General features: G+C 53.3%; 2 protein-coding genes across 2 annotated transcripts in view; both read right to left on the bottom strand.

Annotated features, from left to right (window-relative positions):
• The window catches only part of LOC136303427 (zinc finger protein 850-like), a gene marked incomplete at its 3' end in the record, with an annotated part of 418,758 nt that overhangs the window by 379,675 nt on the left and 11,529 nt on the right, over positions 1-27,554 (bottom strand). The window lies entirely within an intron of this gene.
• On the bottom strand, positions 18,532-26,948 carry LOC136303437 (serine/threonine-protein kinase pim-1-like). Its single transcript, XM_066207106.1, has 6 exons — positions 26,945-26,948; positions 20,047-20,153; positions 19,876-19,926; positions 19,330-19,696; positions 18,936-19,112; positions 18,532-18,689 (listed from the first exon to the last, which is right to left on the bottom strand). The coding sequence occupies exons 1-6, from the start codon at positions 26,946-26,948 to the stop codon at positions 18,532-18,534; spliced, it is 864 nt and encodes a 287-aa protein (XP_066063203.1).

Genomic DNA, 27,554 nt, shown 5'->3' with positions numbered 1-27,554 from the left:
CAAAGAGACGCACTCACACCCTGTCAGTACTACCTGACATCTTCCTGACAATATTATGAGGCAATTAGTGTCTGTATGTCTTGGCTGATGGAGGTGAATAATGGTAAGTTCTAGGAGGCAACTGTCTAAAGCAGGGGAAGCTGATTAATTACCCAGCAATAATTCATTATTGAGACATTTAGGTCGACTTGTGCACCACAAAGTCAGAGGGAGCAGAAACAATCAAACCGATGAATACTGTTCAGACTAAACTGTTGGCAGCTACAGCCATAGAGGCACATTTACAGAGAAAATGACACCATCTCAGAGAAATCAGGTGCCTGGAAGCAAATCCTCAAACCAAGTGGGCAGTCTCCATCCCACACAAGGGACGCATCAGCACGTGCAGCAGGAGCCCCTGTGCTGGCATTCTCACTGTTTCTCAGGTCTACCTGTTCCCTGCCTCAAACAGGGGCACAAATGAGGAGCCAGTCTGCAAAGCCTTGGGCTTTCATCTCACACTGCTACACTGAAGCAAATGGACAGGAAAATAGAAGAAGCCTGAATACACCTCTGCTGATAAAGATCTCTATGTTAATACCATTAACATTGACTACATTGAATTTAAAGCTGATATCTGCCTGCATATCACATCCAAGTCTCTTTTCAGGTGTACAAAAAATGTGTCCATTTCACAGCATTTCTTCCTTTACTTCTCCACCTGGATCATACAGAAAATACATTTCTTGGCCACCAGCAAATCATTACCCCTTATGGGGACTGTTCCCTAAAGAGTTTCAGTACCAGAACAATGGACTACTGCACAGCACCAAATTTCAGTTGTGACTTAACTATTCCACAAAGGGGATTTACTGTAGTAAATCACCTCTCAGGAATACACAATTATTTGAAATTTCACTGACATTTTCCACTAACAAAACAGCACTTCTACTTTAGCAGTGATTCGAAGATGGAAGCTTTCCATTAAGCCTTTTCTTTCCTCTGGGTGTCAGAGTTGTCCTCAAAGTCCTTCTGTGTTAAAAATTAATTGTCTGCTTTGGTCTAACACACCCAATGTATTCGTTAGGGAGTACACGCACAGTAATACCTCAGAAAGGTTACAACCCTCCTCCCCAAGATCTTGGATGGCAATTTTGGGTTACTCTGAACCTCTCTCCAGCTTTGGCTTCTGAACTTTTCCTTTAATCTACTTTTTCATTCACTTCGTGTACACCGATACAGTAGTTTTCCTCTTTTTGTAACCTGGTGTCCAAATACCAGAACGACCGCTTGACCATTTCCATAAGCAAACCATCCTCTGCAAAACTCTTCAGTCAGAATCTTATTATTAAAGCAACTTTTTCCAAGCAGTTTCTGCCGCAGAGTCAAAGGGCCCTCTGCTCAGAATCCTTTTCCTTAAAAGCACGGGGATATGGATGATTTCTGTGCCCCGTAAAGGTCCAGTGCCATTCACCTCTGGATACCAACCTGTTCTTCCATCTGACTGGGGATGGAGTCGCGGAAGATGAGAGGATTTCTCTCCAGCAATGATATCCTGCCCCTTGGCAGATATCAGGCAGTTCAAATCAAATTTCAGGTTTAGCTCACAACACTCAGGATGCTGACAGATGATGGAAGCACTGTCACAGCAGCTCTAGCTTGACTTTCTGCCTACACTACTGTACATTTTAAACCACTTCTGAACAGGATCGCTAGAAATGGGCAGCCATCCCTAAATCATCCCTGAAAACACAATGGCATCCAACAGGTGTTTGCTTGAGTTATCCCCCTAAGGGAAGGCAGTACTTAAACAGGCATTTAGAGGATAAAAGGAATAATTCTGTTCCTAAGAGCTGCCTCCTTCCCCCTTCTCCTCATTTGCCAAGGCCACGCACGAGGCCGATCAGCGCCGCCGGCGCCTCCGGAACCACCTGCAGCTGGCGGCCAAAGGTGACCAAAAAAACCCCCCCCAAAAAAACCCCAAAAAAATTTGGGGGGAGGGGGAATCCCTCCCCAGAATGATATTTTTACATTTTTATTTATTTCGGGGTTTTTTTGTTTGTTTAATCAGGCCCTCTCCGGCAAACCTTCGCTCAAAACCCGCTGAGCTCCCCCGGGGCCGCTCCGGCCGCGCCCTCAGACACCCCGAAAAGACCCTGGAAAGACACGTTGGGCTGAGGGGGGATCCTGAAAAATTCAAAAGAATTAAAAACCGGAAATATCCGACTCGTTTTTTGGGGCAAAAAACGGATAAAATCGGGAGGTTTTGGGGCGGTTTGGCCTCCGGGGCTTGCCGTACAAAAAGGCGGCGCGGTGTGAGGGCGACAAAATGGCGGCTCGGAGATTTCGCCGTACAGAATAGAGAAAACAGGGATTTGGGAGGAAAAAAGGGGATTTCGGGGGAAAAGGGGATTTTAGAGATAAAAATTGGATTTTCCGATTCTAAATTTGGAGAAAAAACGGATAAAATCGGGAGGTTTTGGGGCGGTTTGGCCGCTGGGGGTTGCCGTACAAAATGGCGGCGCTGTTTGAGGGAGACGTGAGGGCGACAGAATGGCGGCGTCTTGAGGATCGTGCCGTACAAAATGGAGAAAACGGAGATTTGGGTGGAAAAAGGGGATTTGGGGGAAAAAGTGGATTTTAGAGATAAAAATGGAAATCTCCGACTCTAAATTTGGGGGGGAAAGGGCAAAATTTAGGGAGTTTTGGGGTGGTTTGACCGCTGGGGGTTGCCGTACAAAATGGCGGCGCGGTGTGAGGGGTGAGGAGCGGGCGGCAAAATGGCGGCGCCCTGAGGATCTTGCCGTACAAGATGGCGGCGCACGGGGTTTTTTTTGGCCGTACAAAAACGAAGAAAATGGAGATTTGGGGGAAAAAAATGGGATTTAAGGGAAAAAAAAAGAAATTTTAGAGAGAATAATGGAGATTTTGGTTGGGAAACGGGAAAATTTGTCGGGTTTGGGGTGGTTTGGCCGCTCGGGGTTGCCGTACAAGATGGCGGCGCGCGGGGGGTTTTGCCGGATAAGACGGAAATTTGGGGGGAAAATGGAGATTTTGGGGAAAAAAGGGAGATTTTAGGGGGGAAAATGGGGATTTTAGAGGGAAAAACGAATTTTTTTGGGGAAAAAAATCGCCTTAAAAAGAAAAAAAATCCCCAAATCGGCAAAACCTGAGGGGAAAAATTTTCCCAAAAACCACCTCAAACTCCCACAAACAAACAATCAAAAAAAACCCGCGGCGACAGCAAAACAACAACAACAAAAACCGGCGAGCTGAAAATTTATTGAAATTTAATTTTATTTAATTTTCATTAAAATAATTAAATAATTATTTAATTATTTTAACTAAAATTTTTCGATCCCAAAAATCCAAAAAATTCACCCCAAAATTTCCACCCAAAATCCCAAAAAATGACCCGAAAATTTCCACTGAAAACTGAAAATTTTTAAGCCTCAAAATCCCTCAATTTTACCCCAAAATTCCCGCTGAAAATTGGGATTTTTAGAGCCTCAAAAATCCCCAAAATTCACCCCAAAATTGGAATTTTTGAAGTTCCAAAACCCCCAAAATTTCCACCCAAAATCCCAAAAATTCACCCCAAAATTCCCACTTAAAATCCCTCAAAAAACCCCAAAATTCCCACTAAAAATTGGGATTTTCAGAGCCCCAAAATCCCCAAAAATTCACCCCAAAATTTCCACCCAAAATCCCCAAAATTTACTCCAAAATTCCCTCCCAAAATTGAGATTTTTAAAGCCCCAAAATCCCCCAAAATTCACCCCAAAATTCCCACTAAAAATTGGAACTTTTAGAGCCCCGAAATCCCCCAAAATTCACTGAAAATGCCCTAAAAATGACCCCAAAATTCCCACTAAAAATCAGGATTTCAGAGCCCCAAAATCCCAAAAAATGACCCCAAAATTCCGACTGAAAAATGGGGTTTTTTGAAGCCCCAAAATCCCTCAAATTCTCCCCAAAATTCCCACCCAAAACGCCAAAAATTCACCCCAAAAATTCCCATTAAAAATCAGGATTTCAGAGCCCCAAAATCCCAGAAAATGACCCCAAAATTCCCACGAAAAATTGGAATTTTTAGATCCCCAAAATCCCCCAAATTCTCCCCAAAAATCCCAAAAAACCCCCCAAACCCCCTCCCAGTACAAACCAGTACAAACCAGTAAAGAAAAACCCCAAACCAGTATAAACCAGTATAAACCAGTACAAACCAGTCACCCCAAATCCCTTCCCAGTTCATCCCAGTTCGTCCCAGTGACCCCTAAAGCCCCTCCCAGTACAAACCAGTAAGGAAAACCCCCAAACCAGTACAAACCAGTATAACCCAGTACAAACCAGTACAAACCAGTATAAACCAGTAACTCCCAGTATCCCCCAGCGCCAGGCCCTGTCTCTGAGCCGCTCCCTGGAGGTCGCCGAGCGTCGAGAGATCCCAGTTCAAACCAGTACGGAAGGGTGCGGGCACTGGGACGGGGACTGGAGGGCACTGGTTTATACTGGGATGGACTGGGAGTGAGTTTGGGGGTCACTGGTTTGATACTGGGATGGACTGAGAGTGGGTTTGGGGTCACTGGTTTGTACTGGGATGGACTGGGAGTGGGTTTGGGGGTCACTGGTTTGATACTGGGATGGACTAAGAGTGGGTTTGGGGGTCACTGGTTTGTACTGGGATGGACTGGGAGTGGGTTTGGGGTCACTGGTTTATACTGGGACGGACTGGGAGTGGGTTTGGGGTCACTGGTTTATACTGGGATAGACTGGGAGTGGGTTTGGGGTCACTGGTTTGTACTGGGATGGACTGGGAGTGGGTTTGGGGTCACTGGTTTATACTGGGATGGACTGGGAGTGGGTTTGGGGTCACTGGTTTATACTGGGATAGACTGGGAGTGGGTTTGGGGTCACTGGTTTATACTGGGATGAACTGGGAGTGGGTTTGGGGGTTACTGGTTTATACTGGTTTAAACTGGTTTCGGGGTTTCTGGGCGTGGTTTAACCTTTGCCCCTCCCCCACATGTGAACCGACCATGCCCCTCATCAGGCCACGCCCCCTTCCCTTATATAGATCGACAACAAGGGCGGGGCAAACTGGGCGGGGCCTGGGGGTTACTGGGTTCTACTGGGAGGGAGTGGGAGGGGCCAACGCGGCTCTGACCCCGCCCACCGCGCCGATATGCAAACTTATGTAAATGAGAGCACAAATAAACGCGAATGACGTCACTGACCACGGGGACTGGGAGTTACTGGTTTGTACTGGGAGGGGCCTGGGCGTGACTCAGACCCCGCCCACCTCACCGAGGCGCCAGCCTTATGTAAACTTATGCAAATGAGAGGCGAAATAAACGCCGGTGACGTCATTTGTACGCAGAGGAGCAAAGCGGCGCCGCGGAGCATGACGGGATACACCGGGGCGCAGAGCGGCACCGCAGGGAATGACGGGATACACCGAGGCGCAAAGCGCCAAAGGGCATGTCGGGATACAACGAGGCGCAAAGCGCCGCGGGGCACGACGGGATACACCGAGGCGCAAAGCGGCGCCGCGGAGCATGACGGGATACACCGAGGCGCAAAGCGGCGCGGGGCATGACGGGATACCTGCAGTTCCTCTCCTAAAGGAAGGCTCAGCCTGGGACTCATTCCTCTCTCTTCCAAGACACTACTTTAGAAAACTGCAGGATTCCAACCTTACCCTTCCTCCAACACAGGGGCTGGAAGAAAAGATTCAGAATTTCTGTCCACCCCCATAGGTTCAGCCATACAGCTATGGCAAAATGCATCTCTTCTCTGCACTCTTCTCACGTAAGATTTGTTTCTTTAATAAACCTTTCCTCGCAGGAGCAGTCTTACATCAGTATGAGATTTGTAATGTTTTAAGCAAATTTATAAACCAAGGGTTTGTAGTTGCACATACAGCAGAGATTCCAGATGAGAGCAGAGCAGACCAAATGCAGCCAGACTGGTGTTTTAAAACTGAGGTCATCGACTGATTCCTGTGATCCACGATCCCAACACCAGGCCACACCTGGTGTTCTTGCCTCTAGAGAAAAGCGCACAACCTATTATCTCTGCTGAGCTCATTTGGTACCATTTAATACGTATTTATCACACACTCACTAAATGGCAAGTGTGGTTGCATCACTACCACAAAATGCTCTTGGGGATTTACTCAACCATTGATGATTACAGAAATGGTAAGAAGAGAGGCCAAACAATAGGGGGAAAAGGTGGATTTACCCTACACAGCATCCAAATTCTTAACAACAGGATGGACTTTGCCACTTATTGCTAATGCTAACTCACATAGAAGGAGTTAGAAGTTTGATCTGCAAGACAGTTCACACAAGGTCACAAAGGAAAACAAGCACTTTACATGTTGAATTTCACCCCTGTTTATGAGGTTTTCTCATGATATTTAACTTCAATTATCAAACACAAATTTTCAAACATACCAGTGAACATCCCTCAGTCCAGAGTCTGTGCCTATTTCTTGCTCTAAGTTAGATGAGCAAACAGATAAAATTGTATCAGCTCCTTTGAACCGACCAATTTCAATTCAGCTGTGGTTACAGCATTTCAACGGCGAACAAAAAGCATGCACAGCTGAGTTTCAGAAAATATAAATACTCACACAAAGCAACATTTTCAACTCCAAGAGTGTTTAGTATGACACACTTAACTACCTCCAGTACCTAAGAGATCTGTATTGAAAAATCTGAGCCACGTTACTAATTTTAAGTGGACACTAAAAAACCAAACCCAAACATTAACATGCCACATGTCCTGGCTCTCTTAGCACTGCATTGGCCATAAACACACAAGAATTTTGATTCCAAAGATTTCTCAAGGTTTCCTGGGTTTTTGTTGTTCCTACAAGTATCCCAGCTTGTTTTTACTCACTGTACCAGTCTCAGGTTGTAAACACAAGTGGGCTGTGACTCTCCCATGAGCAAGTTTTTTCATGTATTTGCAAAACTGACCGCACGAACGTGGTTACAGCTGCTCACATGCTCTACTGCCTACACACACTGAAATGCCAAACAATTAAGGAAGGCTCCAATGAATTCTCAAGATTTGGGATGCTTTTTAAGAGCTATTTCAAAAAATAACTAAAACCAATATTTGTTGATGCATTTACTACCACGTAATTGTACTAGAGCCCGTTGAAGAGACAAATTTGAGGTTTTTTTTTTTTAATGCCTTAACTTCATACTTGTACAGCAATCTAAACTGAAAAGCATCAAAATATACCACGTGGAATCACTAGTGCGACAACCAAGCCAAAAAAAAATCTCTGCTATCAATCTTCAGCAGCCAGCTCCCACTTTTTTACCCTGTTTTAGAAACCATTTCTTCTTACAGAGTCACTGCCAGGCCCTCACTTGGAGTCTACTGTGTTTGACAGATCAGCTACAACATTTTTCTTCTGTAAAACAACAGAACTTAGACCAGATTTTACTCACCCACAGACTCTGCAAGCTCAGGTGTCGTTGCTTTACACTCACTGTGTCAGGTTCTCCTGCCACCAAGCCCGAAGGTGCCACAGTGAAGGAGCTCTGGAACTTGCTGCTCTGATGAAGGCACTTGGTCCAACTGCAGAGTTTCCACTCTGTCTAACTGAAACCTTGATTGATGCCAGCTGCGCCTCATTTGTTCCATCACCAGTTTTTCCTGAAGAGCAGCACTCACCCTCCAAATTTTAGCCCTGTAGGGGACAAAATTAAATTATATAAAAATATACAATGAACATCTATATTATTTATAAACTGAAGCATTTATGATTTATTTAATGAAACTGTAAAGTTTAGCCCTCTAGGGGCTAAAATTAAGGGGACAACAAGTAGAAAGACAAGAGAAGCACGGTCTGTCCAAGAAGTAAAAATCACTCAAGGCCCATCAGGAGTTTCAAAGTTTCCCTCAAATAGTAAAGATCACACAAGCAAAACAGAAGTCTCCAAAGTATCTAACAGAATCATTTTGTAGAGATTACATCAGTACATCCACCATTTAATTAATTCATTAACAGGTGCTAAAACCCCTCCTTTATCTGTCCAAAGACCAATCGTGCACAGAAAAGAGGAACATATGGAAATGAAATAGAGTCTTGCAACATGGAGGCATGTGGGAGACAGACCTTTTGGGGATCCCGAAGGTGGCAGCACAATTACTAAATTACCTAAGCAAGAGTCAGCCGCCAAAAACTCCTGGGGAAGCACCACGGCCCAGAGCTGCCCCTGCCAGTGTCACATGGGACAGCTGCAGCTTGTTTGGAGGAATACCTAAAGGTGATCCACCCAGAAGGAAAGGGATCCTGCTTTAAGAGAAGTCTCTAGTTCTTAAAGGATTGCTGAAAGTAAGAGTACGTTTATTTGTATGTTTTACGCTTAATACTTGCTTGAATACCCCTCCAAAAATGTTGTTAATCTGATAACTAAGAACGTGCCATTTAAAAAAATGGCATGTTTTTGTCTCTTTCTTTCAAAAGTAAAATATTCCTTGTTGTTTAATGGAAAAGCTGGCTCCTCTCCAAACACATCCTGTGAGGCCTTTTCCAGTGAAGCAGTGTGCATAATGATAAATGAAAAAGGGAAAGGTTCTTGCAAGTATTTTTATCTGTAGTATGCAGGGGTTGATCTGTTCCACCCAAAAATTATTTTCAACTTAAACAATTCACCTTTGCCAAATCCCTAACTCACTCTAAAACTCTAATAGGTACACACAACATTTCTTGTGAATAAGTTTGCAACAAATCCTACAAGTTCACCCTCAGGAAAGGTGGCAAACACCCCAAGGGACTATACAACGCACAATATACACTCCTTGGAAGCGGAGGGAGTGAGATTTGTCCTTCCTCCTTGTCTTGGTTTGGGAAGACAGGTATCTGCCAGGTAAAATTACAATCAGAGGCTCTTTGGCAAAGATTTGGGAAATAGGAATAGCAGTTCTCTACTAGTATGTAATACAAAGCAAACAAACACAAAAAACTCCCCCCCCACCAAACAACTACAGCATTAATGACAAACGACAACAGTACCAAGAACCCTGAGGGCTTTGTTTCACAAAACCCAGGGCAGTTTGGTTTCGCTGTCCCTGCAGGATCCTCAGAGCACCAAGCGGAAACAGTGGAAAAGTCCCGGGCTGGTCGCTGGGATGGCAGGGTGTCCCGGCAGGCAGGGGCAGGATGTCCCGGCAGCGCAGGGGGTGCAGGGTCACGCTGCAGCAAGAGGAGCAGCGCCGAAGGAGCCGAAGGCGAGGCAGGGCCTGGACCAGCTCCCGCAGGTGGCCGGGAAAACTCAGGATTCAGGCTGAACTGGTGATAGTAGATTTCCCAGGACTGGATCCCTTTGGCCACAGTGAAACTCCTCCAGCCAGCAACAGCCGTTCTCCGCTCGGCGTGCTCTGCGGCGGCTGAGATCCTCGAGGAGCGGCAGACACGCGTCTCCCCGAACGCCGGAGAAAGAAAAGCACGCAGCTGCCTCAAGCTTTGTCTTTTACCGGCGTTATCTCCCCCTTCCACCTTTGTCCACTTCTTTGTTTCGGTTAAGTAAACCTTTGTTTCCCGATGTTGTCCTGCCACACGTACAGATGTTACCCCAGCACCACGGGGATCAGCTGGATGAAGGGGGATGAAATCCGGGATCATTCCCAACAGTGACGGCGCCTTCCTCCCCCGGGCCAGTATCGAGGCGCTGCTGGAGGAGCGGGAGCAGCACCGGTGCCGGGTGGAGCATCCCGGAATGCCAGAACCCGGCATCTTCTCCTGGGCTGAGGCGGGGAATGTGGAATGTGGTAACTGGGAGTTTGGGAATGTGGTGCAGTGGGATGGAGGTTCCCCTGCCCCTCCTCACCATCCCGTGCTTCCCAGAGCCGGAATCCAGCAGGAATCTCACCCTGGTGGTCGCTGTGTCCGTCATCGCTGCCATCGTGGTCATTCTCCTCATCGGATTCAGCGTCTGGAAGCTCCAATCCAGTTCTGCCCAAACCCATCCTGGGGGCTCACCCTGTTCTTCCCCCCCTCCCAAGACTCCTGGAAATCCCCCCATGACCCCACCAGTCCGCCCCCAAATCCTCCTGGGTCCCCCCTAAGCCCCTCACGGGGATTCCTGGGATTGTCCCCATGTCCCCTCCTCCAGGACTCTGGGGTTCCACCCTGACCTGTCTGTGCCCCCCTGGTTTCTTCCACAGCCCCCCCATGATAGTGGGGGCAGGGGCCGAGTGCTGGTGTCCCCCTGCCTGCAGCAGATCCAGGGGTGAGGGAGTTCAGGGGAGCCCTTCGTATTTTGGGTCCCCTGGGAATTGGGGTGACCCTCGGGGTCCCCCAGGATCTCCCTGAACACGCTGACGCTGCCCAGTGAGAAGGTTCGGACCCGGCACGGGGTCCCAGCTCTGTCACCTGCCCTGCCCAGGTACCCCCCAGCCCCTCCCTGGGAACCTCCAATCTCCCCGTGACACCCCAACCTCCCCTGGAACCCCAAAAACATCCCTGGGACCCTCCAAAAACTCCCCAAGATTGCAAACGCCCCGTACGAACCCCCTAAACCCTCTCAGGACATCAAAATTCCCATGGGACCTCCCAACACGCCCCCAAGCCCCCTTGAGCAGGTTTATACTTGGCACGGGGTCCTCATCACCACCATCGGCATCACCCAGGTAGCCCCAGACCCCCCCGGGACCCCCAAACCCTCCCGGGACCCCCAAGCCCCCCATGGGGGCTCCACTACCGGAATCAACGGGAGTGGTGTCGCCCTTTCAAGGGGAGTTAAAGCGGCGCCTGACTGTCGGGGGTTCTTAAAGCCGTGATGGTGGGGAGACCCCCAAAAATCCACCCTGGGGGGCACTCTCCCATTTGCTGCACTCGAGGGAGCCCCAGACAATGACGGGTCCTGGGCTGAGCCCCCCACTCAGCCGGGGCTGTGGAGGGAACTGTGGGCGCTGGGACAGGGCTTGGGAGTCCTGGGGTTTACTGGGGGACCCCGACTGGGAACTCCCTTCCCGCTGTCCCACCTCCCCCTATCCCCCCCTCTCACCCCTTTCCCATTGTTCCCCCAAACCTCCGCTGCCCCCAGCTCGGTTTGGGGGTGACCCACCCCTTTCCCATCGTGTCCCGGCCCGGCCCTGCTCACCCGAGAGCTCCCGGCCCGCGGCCGCACGGACGGAGGAGGAGGAGGAGGAGGAGGAGGGACAGAGAAGGAGGAAGAGGAGGGATGGAGGAGCTGGAGCCGGCAGAGGAGGCACTGCGTGACTTCACTGCTCTCTGGATCTGCAGCTCCTTCGCCCGGGGACCATCGCCCCCGTATCCTGCGGGTGACCGGGGAGGGGGAGCGCGCCCCAAATATCCTGGGCGGTTTTTTTGAAGCGGGGAGGGATGTTTGGAGCTCACAGAAAATATATTTATGGCTCCCGGGGCTTTTTTCTGTCGGGGCCGGGCAGCTTGATGTTTGGATCTCGCAGGGCTCCAGAGCTGAGGCGCAGATGCCCCTCAAGGGGACATGGGGGGTCCCCGGGAGGTGTTTTTGGGGGGTCCCGGTGGCGGTGCCGGCAGAGCCCCGGCGGGAGGCGGGTCCCCCCGCGGTGGGCTTGGGCTTCCTTAAGTTGGTGCGTGTCTCTTTGGTGCTGACCCTGCCCGCCAGCTAAACCCTGCGGGCCCCATAGAACCAAAGGTGCCCTGGGAGCCTGCAGGGCCTTGTGGAGCCAGGGGACCGCAGTGACACTGTGGATCTCCTCTCTGCACAACTGTTTTTCAAACTGCAACATCAGTAATTGCTGCCACGCCATAGGCTTAAATAATCCACTCTGTTCACTATTGTTTCAAAGGATGACTTTGATTTCTCCTTGACAATCTGCATCAATTCCTTCTCCCATGACATCAACGCTTTTCAAGGCCAAGCTCCAGTGAGCAGTTCTCAAACCTCCAGTGTCCTGGAGAAATCTGAGTTCCTATTCCTGTATTGATAACTCTCATTTGCTTCTGATTTGTCCTAATTAATTCTAACGCATGAAGGTCCAGCCCTGCAGCCTCTGGGGTGGCCCTGTCAGGGGCCATCACACCCAGAACAATTTCCCCAGAAGTCAAAGTCTCACTGTGCACGGTTGTATTCGCAAACTGGGCGCAGCTGTGCACATCCAGGGGTTTCCATTTCCCCACTGGGTCCATTGTTAAGGGTATGGAGAACATCTGTGGGATGGGTTCTCCATCAGGACAGGTTCCCATCTCCTCATTTTTTCACCTGCTCCTTCAACTGCCCCTTTGTCTGTTTGATGATCCTGCAGCTTGTGAATAGTCTGGTACATGAAAACACCAGCAGTCCAAATCACTGTATTTTCACAGTAACAGGCAAAGCATTCCACACCACAGTATCAGCAAACCCCATAAAAATCGCCAATTTCATCCCTTCCTCCTTTATTCCTTGCAAGCAGTCTCACAAAGTTTAGCACTGACATTTGAGTCGTGGCCAATGCTTTTCTGTAGGGTATTTAGTGTCACATCCCTGAGCAGCCAAAGGTGGCAAATCAGTATTGTCAGCATTACTGCACATTATCATTATTGTTTCACATATAAAGATAGAGATATAGATAGAAACACAGATTTAGACATAGTGTAACACGAGGCTGGTGGGTTGGAGACAGACACACCACACAGTATCTTCTTGAGTTCTGACCAACAGCCACAATTTATTGTTCCAAGCTCCCTTTTATGGTGAGTTTGAATTTCCCGGGCTTGGAAAGCCAGCTGGTTGAGAATCTCTGCACTGCCCACATCTCTGGCCAGGGGTGTGTCTGCAGCCAGGGCTTGGATGGGCTTGGCTGAGCTCTTTGTTCCCCCGGGGACTTCTAGAACAAGCCAGGTCAGCCCAGTTGGGTCTGTTATGATCAGACTCATTATGCCCAGCTGTGAACCAGCTGGACCCTGCTACATCTCCTGCCTTTGCTTTTATTAAAATGCAGATTGTTTTCCGTTATCCCATTTGCAAGGGCCCTTTTGCAGACAGGGTAACACAAGACAGCATGGGTTTAATTGGAAGGAGGTTTTGACAAACTTAATTCTGCTCAGCCAGTGATGTGTCCCATGTACCACTGGAGCTGCAGCACTCACTCCCAGGAGCTGTCAGGCGAGATCACAATCTTCCGGGCTGGCATGTTACAGGTTAACTGCTTATGGTTCCAAACTACAACTTAACACTAAAACAAGAAAACTTTCAACTTTTAAAACCCTGAGAAAAACCAATTAACAGAATTAACAAGATTAACAATTAACAGAAAAACAATTTGTAAACAGAAAAAACCACTCTGTAAACAGAAAACCAGTTTGTAAACAAACAGAATCCTTAAATGCACCGTCACTCTAAGAGTCCCAGCTCTCCACGAGGTCGGTGAACAAACTGTTTCCAGCACTGTTCCACACGCGGCTCCACACCGTCTGTGGAGGGGCCACCAGGAGAATGCTGCTGGTGGTCTTGGACAGGACGTAAGGTAGGACAGACACGTCGGGCAGGTGCCCAAAGCGTTCCAGTGTCCTTGCAAAGCACTTTGCAAGGCTGTACTGTTAGCAAAACACCATTAGAATTGCTCTTGTGGCACGGAGACAAGACAACTTTTGAAGCATCCGTAGCATTCAACTGTAAACACCTGCGACAACATTTGATAATTAACTGTGCAGTTAGTTCAAAGACGGTGGGTGCCGTCTTTTTTGCTTGATGAGGTGGAAGCATTCATTCTGGAATGTGCAAAGGATCAGGCCAGCGTGGATTCCACTGCCCAAGAACACCAGTAGGATGAAAACTAACAATGAGAATAAACACAGTGATCCACACCTCTGGGCATATCCGGTGGACTTGTCTGTTGGTGATAGCTTGCTCTGCTGTTTCAACAGCAGCTTTTGCCTCTCGGATTAATTTTGTGGGGGAAGTTAATTCAGAGTCACCCTTTAGGAGGTCAAATAAAGGTGCTAGTTGAGAGTCAGTCAGTCCTAGGTAAGGTCTGACCCAGTTGATGGTACCCAAGAGTTTTTGTGCATCGTTTAGAGTTAGAATTTTGGTTGGAAACGGAATTGTTTGTGGCTGTATGGTCTGGTTCATTATTTTGAGTCCCCAATATTTCCAGGGTGGTTGCTGCTGCACTTTCTCTGGTGCTACTTGCAGCCCAAGTGGTTTGAACGCTTGCAACAGGCTTGGCTGAATCAGTGAGAGTTCTTTTCTGGTTTGGGGTGCAATCAAAATGTCATCCAGGCCATGGTAACAGTATGCCCCTGGAAACTGTTCTCTCACTGATCAGAGTACCTGAGCGACACCCCACTGACACATCGTGGGGCTGTTTCCCACGCCTTGGGAAAGTTCTTTCCATCGGTAACGTTGCACTGGTGCAGTGTTATTAATAGAAGGCACGGTCAGGGCAAACTTTGGGGTATCATCTGGGGGTAATGGAATAGTGAAAAAACAGCCCTTTAAGTCCACAATCAGGATGTCCCAGGAGGCAGGCAGCATTGTGGGACATCGATGGCACACCAGGCTGCAATGTGCCCATTCTCTCCGTCGTGGAATTGGTTTTTCTCAGGTCATGGAGTAACCTCCACTTAGCAGATTTCTTTTTTATAACAAATACTGGGGTGTTCCAAGGGCTCATAGATGGCTCTATGTGTCCTTGAGCCAGTTGTTCCTGTACCAGGGTTTTTAGGGCATCTAAGTCTCTCCTTTTCAAGAGACCACTGTGGTACCCACTCAGGCTGAGTAGTGAGCCATTTCAGAGCCAGTGTGGGGTACTTTACACCCTCTAATACAGTGGCCCCTGTCAAAAATCTGTTCCCACCTCAGCCCACTCCAGAGCCAGAGAACTCTAGGGAAGGGCTTCCCATCCGGGAATTTCGGATAGGACTGATTCCTCACCTTTACATTTAAAAAGTGTCATTTTGTGCTGATCCGGCCAAGCTATGCCAATTTTGTTTTCGCAGTGGGCAGGCTCAGCACCAAGGACACAGACAGCACCTGAAGGAATCAGTGAAATTTACTACAGTTCAAAGCAGCACAGGAGCACAGAAGGAGCAGCTCAGCAATGCAGCCAGCCGTCACTACCACGGATTGCCCGCAGTGATTGAGAAAGATCCATCACCAGTTACCCTCAGCCTTTCCCATCACCCACACCCACACAGCAGCTGGGGAAGCTGTCACAGCCAAGGACTGCAGAGCCTCTCCCGGACACTGGGAATTCCTGCAGCTGCCTCCAGCCACAGCTGAGGCTCCAGCCTGGCTGGGAGAGGGCCCAGCTTTGATAGTGCTGAATAAACAAACTGCCAGCAGCACTCCTAGTGCAGGAACATCTGGTTGCATCCTCCTCTTGGGTTTCTCCCAAAGCCTGGCCAGGGCCCAAGGAGGAACCAGGGGAGTTGCCTTTGACCCTACAGCCCCGAACAAGGCCAGATGTCAGACTTCATGGCCTTGTCTGGCTTCTAAATACAGAAAGGTCAATACATGTTTCACTGAGGAGAGGGTGCATCTATTACAACGCTAATGACGGTGCGTATTTTGTTAACGAGCAGATACAAAGATAACCTTTGGCTGGAAGGTTCATCGAGAGGTCACCTTTGGCTCAGGGCCGCTTGTTCAGGCCTCAGTCAGGCCTCTTGTCCAGGCCTTGGCACTTCAGGCTTTAGTGCTGGGCTTGACACTGCTGGCTTAACACTGGGACTTGATGAGCTCCCAGGTCTTTCCCAACAGAAAGGATTCTGTATTTCCATGATTTTATCTGCTGGATTCAGTCAGGTCCATGTTAGCAGCATTACTTTGGTCAAAAGTTCCCTCTTGGTCAGCTCTTGTGGCCTAAGGCTTCAGCTCCTTCAGCTCCTGGTGCTAAGCTGCTCACGCTGAACGAGACGACTCAGAGAGAAGAATACAGTTCATCCAGTTCCTTCTGGGACACTGAGAGGGGAGGGTGTGCAAACAGGAGCATTGTCTGGTGTCCCCTCCTCTCTGCCCTTCACGCCTTTCAGCGCTTAGAAACAGCCGAGAGCTTTCTCCAAGAGTGCGATGAAGCAGCTGCTCCTGCTCCCAGGTCTGGCTCTCTCCAGTCTCTGACCTTGCCTGCTTTTGTCCCTCTTGCTGTGCCCTCTGTTCCCCCGGGGCTCGGTGGCTGCTGCCCAGGACTGTGGAAGTGGCACAGATCCAGGGGTCGAAACCCTCCTTTCTCTGCCCTTGCAGCTGCCTGCTCACAGCAGCCTTTTCCATCGGGAAGCTCCACGTGGAGAGGGAGTCCTCACCTCTGTTCCTTGCACAACCCCCAGGAGCCCAGGGCTGCCATCTCAAGTCCCTGCGGGCCCTGAGGGCTCCCGGGTGCCTCAGGCTGCTGTGACACCACTGCCCACGGGAGGGAACAGTGGCGGGGGCTGTGCTCAAAGTCAGCTCCATGTGCTGCTGCTGCTGCTGCTGCTGCTGCGGGGGTCGTTTGTCCAGCCCTGCCCCAGACTGAGGGATCGGATCCAGGCCCTGCTGCTGCTCCCTGGGGATCAGGCACAGTTTGGTTGTCGCCGTCAGGGCCAGCAGAAGCCGTGGCCAGAGCAGCGGGTGCTGACAGTGCCCTGAGGCCCGGGGCCGGAGGTGTTCCTGTGCTGGGGGCTGGCCGGAGCTGCCCCTTGTTCTCCCTCTGCCTCCCGCAGAGCTGGGCCGGGCACAAGTGGGGCAGCACAGCAAACAGGGAGCCTGCCAGTCTCTTCCAGCCCTGTCTGCTCAGAGTTTGGGCCTTGGAGCTGCAGGTGGACACAGGCAGCTGCTCCTGCTCCCTCTGCGTGTCCCCGTGTTCAGCAGTGCTGCTCCATCAGTCTGTGCCCAGCAACGGGGAAAAGCCTCAGCCCTGCAGGGCCAGGAGCTGCCGGGCTCTGCCTGGGGAGCTGCTCCACACGGGAACCAGCAGCAAAGGACATTCCTTCCCTAGGACAAGTTTTCTATTAAGGAAAGAAAAAAAAAGAAAATTAAAAACAACACAGAGAAAAAGTGGAAGATAAAAACAAAACCCAAGTGCAACGTAGTAAAAATACTTTATAGCTTTGGATAAAGAGATAACTGAACTTTTTCAAATGAGATCTCCGTTATTTACTCCATAAATGTGCTGATGGCATGGATCCATCCTGCTGACCTCAGCAGCCTTTTAAAAAAGATTTTGTGGTTTGTTTCCAGTATTATCTTAAATTGTGATTGAAGCAATAGGAAATTGCTTTGTGCCCCGCCAGCTCCAAGCAGGACTGGGAATCTAAACTTTGCCAAACCCCAAATCCTTTACAAGACGACCTTCCTTCTCACCCTGTGAATGAGCTGCACATTCCCTTTGAAATTGTCAGGGGTTTCTCAAAGACGCAAAGTCCCACTTACAGCTTTTTGCTCTGCTTGGGAAGTGCAGAAGGGCAATTCTTCATCCATCCGCTCCAGACTGCACTGCCTTAGGAACGCCGTCCACTCGCCAGGTTTTGCTCACTTGTGGCACTTCTGGAGGAGGAAGAAAGGGCAGTTGCACGATTCCAGCCAAAAAAGGAATGAAGAGCGGGACAGACAAAACATCCTGTGGAGATCCAGGCGTTCAGCTGGAACTGTGGAGTGCTTGGGTTCTTGCCAATTGGATGTGGATCCCTCACTGCAATCTCTTGGCCTGCAGGAGAGTCTCACTCACCTGCAAAAGCAGAAAGCTCACTCGGTGGGCTCAGAATGGGCTCGTCTGATGCAAAGCTGTCAGAGCAATGTGAGGGCAGAGCCGGCCCAGCCGTGCCTGGGGCTGAGCCCAGCAGAGCCCTGGCAGAGCCCAGAGCAGCCTCAGCACCCGCAGAGCCCGGCTGGAAGGAGAGAAACCAGAAAGTGCCCGTCAGCCGAAGGCTCCTGTCCCCTCGTCCCGAGCGCCCGCAGTGCCCAGGCCACGCTGGCCGTGCTCAGAGCTGGGCCCAAAGCTGCCCATCACTGCTGCCTTTGGGGGCAGAGCAGGAGGGCAGGCCACGTGCCCAGCCTGCAGCCGGCCACGGCACATCCAGCCCTCAGCAGCTGCGCAGAGCCAAAAGGCAGCTTGACGGCCGAGTGAAGAATCTGTGGCGTCTGCCCCAGCAAAGGGAGGAACCTTTGGTGCCCGGCCAGGCCGTGCCATGCCCACATCTGGGAGCATCCCCCCAGCTGTGGACTCACCTGCAAATTGGGCCCCAGGGAGCGTGTCTGAAGAAGGTGCCAGAATCCAAGTCGATCATCTTCAGCTGCCGGTGGCCAGGTCGAGGAAGAGCTTGGCATCCTTGGGGTTGTCCTTGGTGTCTCCAGCAGCAGCCCCACCTGATACAGCTTCTCCAGGGGCTCCTCCTTCCCTGGGGGCCAGACCAGGCTGCCAGTGCTCTGCCCAGGGCCCCAGGCACCAACGAACCAGGACAAGCATAACTAGGGTGGATGGTGGCCACCAGTGCTTGCTACACCAGGTCTCCAGCTCCGCCCCAGCACAGATGTTCCCATCTGGTCATCCCTGCTCAGAGCTACAGGCAGGACAAAAACACTCTGGTTTTCTTTAGCACTGATTGCCATGAGATGTGTGGAGCTGTTACCTGTCAGGTCTTTGGATCAAACTGTGCACATGGACCTCTCCCATCTTCTGGGGCAGATGAACACCCTGCAGCCAAGGATCACTGAAGAGGTCTTCTAAGGATGGCCTGTCCAAGGGTTGCATGGACAAACACCTCCTGATAACATTTTGGCACTCTGAAGAGAGAAACCAGAAACCAGCAGTCAGTTGGAGAAGGATCCCGTCTGCTTTGCCCCTCCATTCCCGTGCCCAGGCCATGCTGGGTGTGCCCAGAGCTGTGCCTAAACTTCCCCATGGATTCTCTGTTTGGAGGAGAGCAGGACATGTGCCACCTCCTCAGCAGCTGCCAGAGCAGGCTGCTCATCAGCCTGCTGCTGTCTCCCAGCACCGGGATTCCCCTGTGCCCAGAGATGAGGACCCACCTTGAGAGAGCCATCGTGGGAACAAGATGCGCCCCCAGATGAACTGCTGGCCCCTCCTGAACGGGTGCTTCCCCATGACCAGGTGGTACAGCAGGAGGCCCAGGGACCAGATGGTCGCTGCCTCGCCGTGGTAGCGTTGGTGGTGGATCCACTCTGGTGGGCTGTAGGGCAGGGTTCCTATGGAACACAGACGGAGTTCATCAGGGGATGCTGCAACTCCTAAAGCCTCGCCCCGGCATCCCTGGGCGTGTGGGGGCTGGCCCCCTCCCGCCTCCACCCAAAAGCAACTTGGCTCAAGAAATAACGCCGCTCCTAGCAGCGAGAGGGGGAAGCCGCGGTGCTACAGCCAGGCTGGGCCGTGAGATGCCCAGGAACATCCCCTGAGAGGGCTCACCTGCAAATTGCCTGTAGGCTGTGTCTTGGAGGAAGGCGCCACAGCCAAAGTCGATCAGTTTGAGCTGCCCGGTGGCCAGGTCGAGCAGGATGTTCTCGGGCTTGATGTCACGGTGCAGGACCCCGCAGCTGGTGCAGTGCCGCACGGCCTCCAGCACCTGGCGGAACAGCCCCCGCGCCTCCTCCTCCGGCAGGAACCTCCGCTCCGCCAGGAAACCCGAGAGGTCCTGGCACCGCTCCGGACGCTCCAGCACCAACAGGAAGCTGTTGGGGAGCTCAAGCCACTCCAGCAGCTGAATGATGCCACCACATCCAGAGGACAGCCTGTCCAGCAGCACGATTTCCAGGGGCGCACGGGCGCCGTTGGGCTGCCGAAGGACCACGATGCCGTCAGTGGGGCTGAGGCTGTGCCAGGGCTCGGGAACCCCTCACCCAGCCCCGGATGCTCTGGGCCCCCCGCTCAGCCCACGCCCGCTCTCCCTGCAGGGCTCCCGCCGGCTCTTCCCCTGCCGGGCCCCAGCTTCTCCCGCCGGCCCCGCTCACTCACCAGCTCGCCCCAGTGCTGGACGCGGGCCCGGGGCACGCATTTGATGGCCACCTGCGAGCAAAGGCCAGCAGCGGGCTCAGCTCGCCGCCTGCCCCGCCGCGCCCCGATCTTCTCCTCCTCCTCCTCCGCCCTCCTCCTCCTCCTCCGCCCGCCGCCAGCCCCGCCGCTCACCGGGGCGCCGTCCGAGAGCCGCGTCCCCGAGTAGACGCTGCCGAAGCCTCCGCGCCCCAGCAGCGAACGCAGCCGGTACCGGTCCTGCAGGGCCTCCCGCGCCTCCCCTGCGGGCGACACGCGGCCCTCAGCGCTCGGCCCGGGGCCAGACACGGCCCCCGAGCGCCCCCCGAGCGCCCCGGGCCGGGCATCCCCACCCGCCCCGGGCCCCGGCGGCTCGAGGCCGGCGGCTGCGCTGCCGAGCGGCGGAGCTCGGGCCGGGGAAGCCGCGGCGGAGGCGGCGGGAGCGGCCGCGCCGCGTGTGTCCTTAGCGGGGCCCGGGAGGAGCCGGGGCCGGGGCCGGGGCCGGGTTCGGGGCCGGGGCCGGGGTCGGGGTCGGGGCCGGGGCCGGGGCCGGGGCCGGGCTCGGGACAGGCGCAGCCAAAGCGCAGCGATGCCGCCCTGGCCCAGGCACTGATGCCCGCCCAGCACCGCCACAGCCAGCACCGCCAGAGCCGGGCGGAGCCCAGACCGCGGCGGGACGCCCGGGGCCGGGGGCGGGCCCGGGGCATGGCCCAGCCCTGGGGGGGGAGAGGGAGAGGCCGGGACGGGGACGCCGAGAGGGGCCGGGGAGGTCGGGAAAGGGACACCGGGAGAGGCTGCGGGACACCGAGGCAGAGTGCGGGACAGCGGGAGAGGGAGAGGAAAAACAAGAGAGGGACGGGGAGGGGTCGTAGACGCCGTAGACGCCGTAGACTCGCTGCTGCCGCTGCTGCTGCCGCTGCCGCCGCTGCAACTGGAGCCCTGGGGCCGTTTGTCCGCGTGTCCGTTCCACGCTCCAGCCCCGCGCTCCCCGGGGGCAGCCCCCGAGCCGCTCCAAACACGGCAACTTGGCCGTGCTGAGCCCACATCCAGAGGCCTGACTCCTGCGCCGTGGCAGAGGAATTCCCTCGGTCGCTGCTGTGCATTGTCCCTGCTGAGGCTCAGACACTGTCAGGACACATTCCCTGCTTGTAGGATTCGTGCCCGACCCAAGCACGACGTTTATGTCTCCAGCGTTACTTTGCAGCAAAAACAGGGGAAGGCAAACTCTGTGTACGGCTCATGGTATTTTCGAGGGTCTAAAACTCACTAAGTCATCTATCTGAGAGGTGAGATCCATTTGGAATTAATGGCACGGAGAAGTAGTGCAACACGGAAAAGGGAAGCATAGAAATAAATAGAGGAAAACCTCTTGGTTTATTTCTTGCGTTTTCATTTCACTTCTGGAAAGCTGTTGCAGTTTTCCAGCAACCTTCACCACAGTCCCAGCTGCTCTTTTCAAGAACCTTTGGTGGAGAACGAGGTCGAGCTGCTGGCACAAGATGTGCCACCAACTGCAGCTTCTCCTGGATTTCCATACTGAGTGCAGCACGACTTTTGCAGCAAAGCAGCACAAATGTTTGGAAAACTTTACGATTTGTCCTTTCTTTTTTCCTTGTGGACTGGGGAGTTGTGCCATTGGTAAGGTTTTCCTTGTTACTGTTTTAATCCAAGAAAACAGGAGGTGGCACCAGCACTTGTTGGGGAATGCAACCCTGACTGAATCCAGAGACAGAATCTCCCTGACACTGTGTGAGCTCCCCGGGCTGGGCTCAGGTTCCTGCTGGGACTCTGCAGAGAGCTCCAGCTGGGATCAGCAGCAGCTGGAAATACCTCTGGGCATCTCCCTTTTCTGCTGCTCGCAGGAAGCAATGAAGTGAGCCAAGAAGTTCTGGTTTTTCTTTCTCCGGGTGCATTTTTGCATTGTGTTTGACACCCCAGCGGCAATTTTTGTGATGGCCTCTCTAAGTTGATTCTATTTCAGCAGCACCAGCAGCAGGGCTGTGTTGGAGCGCTGCAAATGTGGCCTGTGTGGCTTTAATTCCCCTCGACTTAGTGCCCGGGGACTTGGGAGCATTTCAATCTCTTCTTTGCACGGTGCCGGCAACAGAAAGACTGAGTTCACTGTCACAAAAGCACAGCGGGCAGCAAGGATGGAAAAAGGCAATTGCAGTTGTCCTGATAAAATCCAGTCGGCAGCCAGAGGGGTGCAGCAGCCGCCGCGATCTTCAATTGCCAAGGCAAAGGCAGCAGCAGCCTCCTGCCGTCACCTCGGGCTGAGTGAAACAGTGCTGAAAACAGCGCTGGAAGCCGACCCTTCCTTTCTCTGGAGGCTGGGTCGGGGCAGCACAGGCGGGCCCTGAGCAGTCTGGGCTGTTGGCGGGTGAGCGTTGCTCCAGGCCGCAGTGGAGCCGGACAAAGGCCTTGGAAGGCGAGGCAGGAGCAGGTGGGAAGGGGCCGGCGCTGCTGCTGCTCCTGCCCGGGAGCCCCGGCCGGGCCGGGCCGGCGCCCGCTGCGCTGCGGCTCCTGCTGCTGCCAGAGCCGGGCGGGCCTCGGGGACAGGGAATGGACACGGGGGGACAGCAAAGGCCGGCGGGGCTGCGGGGATGCTGGTGCTGGGGCCAGCGCCGGCACGGAGCTTCAGCCGCAGTTGACCCGGAGGGAACCGCTGGGCAAAGGCTCCATTTCAGCCTTTCTTTCCTCACGGCTGCGAAACGACCGAAATAAAAGGAGAACCAGCAGGGCCCGGCCCCTTCTCCTTCGGGAGGAGCTCCACGCCTGGGGCCGGGAGGGGCCCTGAGGGGCCGGGAGGGGCAATGAAGGGCCATGAAGGGCTGTCGGGGGCCAGGAGAGGTTCTGTGTAGCCAGGAGGGGTTTGAGGGGCCGTGAGGAGCCTCAGCCCCGGCAGCAGCGGGGTCCCACCGTGTCCCCAGGGCAGGGCAGCCGTGAGGGGCCGCGAGTGCAGACGTGGCAGCAGAGCGGGCTTGGGGCACCTCCGGGAGGGGATGAGAGCCTTCCCCAGCTCCAAACCACACCAAACCCACCACTAACAGGATTTCCCATCTTTAGAATCCACTGGCAACTTGGAGTCCACTGAACCGTTTAATCCCAGTGGAAAATGCAAGGGAATTTTCCTAATGACTTACATCCAGCCTTGGTTAATCGTGTCTAAGATTTAAAAATCTGACCAGTGAAAAGTAACACTAATAAATAATAAGAACCATAGCAAGAAATAAACTCCCAAATCCCAACACTCAGCACCACACCAAAATGACCAACCTCATTTTTCTTTACTAGCACAAGGTTCATGAAAACAAATGCTGTTAACTTTCTCCACCTCACATCTTCCCCACCAGACAAATGAGGCCGTTTGCAGTGTTTAATACAAGTCACAATGGAGGGCTGGAGGGAAGAACGGGGAGACACTACCAATTTACATGTCAAACCCAGCGGTCCAGCTTCAACGTGGAGAGAATAAAATGGAATGGGGGCAGGGGCTGGTCAGATGTTCCTCTAAAGGATGGCAAAATCACCTCCAAGTGAACAGGAGGGGAAAATCAATCCCTATAAACCACCCAGGGTGTTCAGGGACTCAGCTGTGAGGAGCTGGACATGGACAGAGGCATCTGGAACAGTTCTTTCCTCAGGCTGAGCTCTCCAGCCTGGCCCTGAAGTCAATCAAGTGCTTTCCCAGAGCATTCCATGGTTGCCAACCACCCTTCAAGATGTGGCTCACAGGAGCAGAGAACCTTTCTCAAGGTTCTGAGCAGAAAAAGTGGCAAGAGATGCCCAATTCCGAGCCCTGTTTAAAAACCTGGAAAATAAAAATCAGTTGAACTCTGAAGCCCAGCGGTGGCTCCCAGAATCTCAGAGCCAAGGGGAAACGGGAAAGGCTTTTTACAAGAACCAACGCTGAAGAGCTCCCAGATGAATGTGTGTGACATTTTGAGAGGCTTCCAATTTTCCACAGTTTCCCTTGAATTGTTGAAATTGATTTTGCCTTTGCCTCCTCTTGCACTAAAGGAGCCTCATTTCAGCAGCCAGGAAGGCAAAGCTCATTCCTGGCCCTGGCTGCTGCTGTCCGTGCAGCATTTCCATCCCTCCCGTGGCCTCTTCCCTCAGGGTTCCCAGCAGCAGCAGCTGCCGGAGCAGCACATGGAAGCTGCAGATGGAAGTGCTGCCCACCCCAGCCTGAAGCTGCACAAGGATCCTGCTGCCAGGAACCCCAGTATTCCCTCCCAGGGGCCCTGCAAACAGTCACCAATTTTCAGAAGAGCAGTGTGGACAGCAGCTGCACCTGGCCGTTATCCTCTATGAAAGGAAGAAAAAAAGACCTCAGCATCGGCTGCTCGGGGCTCAGCTGGGCGTGAGCCTGCAAACCCACAGGGCACCAAGTGTTTGGTGGGCACACAGTGGCCGTGGCTGGGGGCACAGAGCCTTGCATGGTCAGAGAGTGGCAGGAGCACCGCAACCAGCTGCAGGGCGACAGGGCTGGGTCTCAGCATGTCCTTGTCCAAAACTGCAAAGCTGAGCATCACGGCCGTCATCCTGACTGACTGTTCATCTGTGTCCCGCAGGAGCTCCACAAAATGTTCAGTCAGGGGCCACACTTTTTTGGTCTGTGAGGAGCACAAGTCGTGAAACGCCGCCCTGGTGCCAACAGGGCCCAGAGGCCAAAGGCCTGTCCCGAGGTACTCGGGCAGCCGAACCAGGAGGCAGGAGAGCTGGGAGCAGCTGCCTGAGCTCTCGAAGCCCAGCCAAGCCCAAGCGACTGCATTCCCCAGCTCAGCTCCAGCCACTGCCCCCTTGTCACCATTGAGGGAGGGATCCTCAGTGAGCTCGAGAAGGGCCCTGAGCGCAAGGTTACACCTTTCCCTGCACTCACTCCGCAGGTACTTTGGGGGAGCGCCAGAGCAGCCGGCTGGCAGGAACATGGCAGCTCCCCGGGGGCTGCTTGTGGCCTCTGACACCCAATTCCTCAGGGCTTCCCACCAGCCCAGCCCCTCAGAGTCTCCCCCAGCCCGGCCAGCCTGCCCGGCAGCAGAGGCGCAGCCCCACAGCAGCTCCAGAGGAGCCCGATCAAGAGGCACCGCGGAGCCCTCAGCAATCCGGCCAGCAGCACACGGGCAGGAGGACACAGACGGCGGTTCCTGGCTGGCACAGGGCTTGTGGCCATCTCCAGGCTCCGGCCTCGCAGGGATGCCCACAGCTCCGGCCCCCGCCCACGCGCTCTCTCGGCAGTGCAAAGGCTTCCGCAGGACCACCGAGGGCCGAGGGGCTTCTGGCCATTTTCCCTGCAAGGCTGCACGCCTGGGCAGCTTGCTGAGCACAAAGCACCCTTTTCCCCCTCTTCCCCTGTGCACCCAGGGCAGCAAAAGAAAAATCCTGGGAGTCTGTGTATTGTAACACATATCCTATATTTATATACTGAAGAAAAGAAAGAAGAAAAGAAGAATCCTTTAGAAGAAGAAAATCCCCGCTGGCTCAGTTGGCCCCAGCAGGCAGAGTGTCCCAGATCAGCTCTCCGCAGAGCTCCAGCAGCGCAGCCAGCCCAGGCCCGACAGTCGAGGCCGTGTCTTCCGTGCCCTGCGGAGCTGATCTCGCAGCTTCCGCAGGATGGAGTACGGAGCTCTCTGGACTGCCCGGAGGACCAAGGCTGTTTCAATGGCCAGGTTTCTGATGGCAGGGCTGCTGTCATCTGCCGTGTCTTCAAGGGCTGCAAGACAGAGGAACACGGGGCCATAGCCCTGATCAGCAGGGACCCGAGGAGAGCCCCCTGCCAGGGCCAGCCCAGCCCGCTCTTGCCATGGCCACGAGGGAGCAGGGACCAAGGGGATTGAAACATTAATTTTGAAGAATTACAGACTTTAACTGGATATTGCTGAAGTAAGACAGATAGACTTCCCCTTTGATAAGCAGAAGCCGGATTTAAGGAACTGATAAATCACGGGGCCTGTCAACTTATGTTTGTGTGTTCTGACTAATCAATAGGCTTCAAGAAGGACAATGAATTCAGAAATCAAATACTCCTGGGAAAACAGGATTCAGTCGTCACGCAACGCTAAAAGGTTAAAAAGTCAAAGCGAAGAAGACTCACTTACTTCATCATTTTGAGACCCCGCCCCATAAAAAAGACCACCGACCCATTTCAAAGAACAAACCACGCATGCTTAATAGCTTTTGGCTAATTACCATAGGAAGCGGGGAATGGGAGGTACTAAAGTCATGAATATACATTTGTGTTTTGGGTATTCAATCCTTCTGTACATAAGAAGACCCTGTGATCTTCTGTGAGCGCGCGTGTGTTCCGGAGCTATCCCGCACGCTGCCCGGCGTCGTAATTAAACATACACTTTCTAACTCTAAACTGCTGGAGAGTCTTTTGTCCGTCATTGTTGGATATCGGCATTAGGGCGATAGTCCTATTTTTTTTAATAATTCAATAGAACACCCCAAATTGCCCAATTTGGACCCCAAATTTCCAAGAATTAGCTGTACAGAGCCAAAAATTCACAAAAATTTCCTTTATGGGCCCCAAAACTCCACTATAGAGATGCCAAGACTCCCCCAGACCCCCTTACATCCCATGTAGAGAACCCCAGATCCCCTATAGGGTCCCCCAGGCGCCCCCGGACCCTCTATCGAGCCCCTATATATCCCCTCAGACCCCCCCCGGGGACCTCCAGACCCCCCCAGACCCCCCAAATCCCCCACAGACACCCAGACCCCATTTAGGGACGCCCCGACCCCCTTTACGGACCCCGCTGGACCCTCTACAGAGCCCCCAGACCCCGATAGAGCCCCGAGACCCGCCCAGCTCCCTTTAGGGATCCCCAGACCGCCCTAAAGCCCCTACAGACCGCCCCAAATCTCCTGCAGATCCCCCATAAAATCCTCTAAGGAGACTTCCAGGTCCCCCCAGACCCCTATAGATCCCCTAGAGATCCCCTATAGATCCCCCATTGCCCCACCGTAGGTCTCGGACACGCCGGAGCCGGCTCGGGGGACCCGGAATAAAGATGGCGGCGCCCGGGAGAGCCACCTCTGGGTAATGTACGCATGCGCTCGAGGAACGCGCCAGCAGATGGGCGGAGCCCAAGGGAAAAGAGGCGTGGCCAATTAAAGGGCGGGGAACGAATGGAACGAGGCGGGGTCAGAGAAGGGCGGGAACTGGGAGGGGAAAGGGGCGGGGTCCGGGAAACGGCGGGAATTCTGAGGGGAAATGGGCGGGGTCAGGGGAACGCGCGGTCCTAAAAGGGCCCGGTTTGGCTTAAAATCACCCAAAAGACCCTAAAATCTCCGGCACCGAGACCGAGACCGACACCAGAAACGGCACCGAGACCGAGACCGACACCGGAACCGAGACCGGCACCGCTCCGGGACCCGCACTGTGGGACCGACACCGAAACCGGCACCAGAACTGGTACCGGAACCAAGACTGAGACCGACACCGGCACTGGGACCGGCGCCGGGAGTGCTTCGGAACCGGCACCGGCACCAGGACTGCTCCAGGACTGCGGCCAGAACCCAGACCGGGAGCGCTCCGGGATCGAGACCGAGACCGGCACCGGAACCAGCACCGAGACTGGCACCGCTCCGGGACCAAGACTGGGATTGGCACTGGGAGCACTCCGGGACCAAAAACGGCACCGGCACCGCTCCGACAC

This window comes from Chamaea fasciata, unplaced genomic scaffold (assembly GCF_029207755.1).
Source record: "Chamaea fasciata isolate MVZ Bird 193981 ecotype frontalis unplaced genomic scaffold, bChaFas1.0.hap1 SCAF_33, whole genome shotgun sequence".
Lineage (NCBI taxonomy): Eukaryota > Metazoa > Chordata > Aves > Passeriformes > Sylviidae > Chamaea > Chamaea fasciata.
This window is presented reverse-complemented; position numbering and strand designations above follow the sequence as displayed.

Bases quoted from the DNA above. Each gene is read 5' to 3' on its own strand.
- LOC136303437 (XM_066207106.1), bottom strand. The intron at 19,927-20,046 runs GTGAGCGGCGGG...CTTTGCTCGCAG, and splicing joins GGCTCTCGGACGGCGCCCCG to GTGGCCATCAAATGCGTGCC. The intron at 19,113-19,329 runs GTGAGCCCTCTC...TGTGTTCCATAG, and splicing joins AGCCTACAGGCAATTTGCAG to GAACCCTGCCCTACAGCCCA.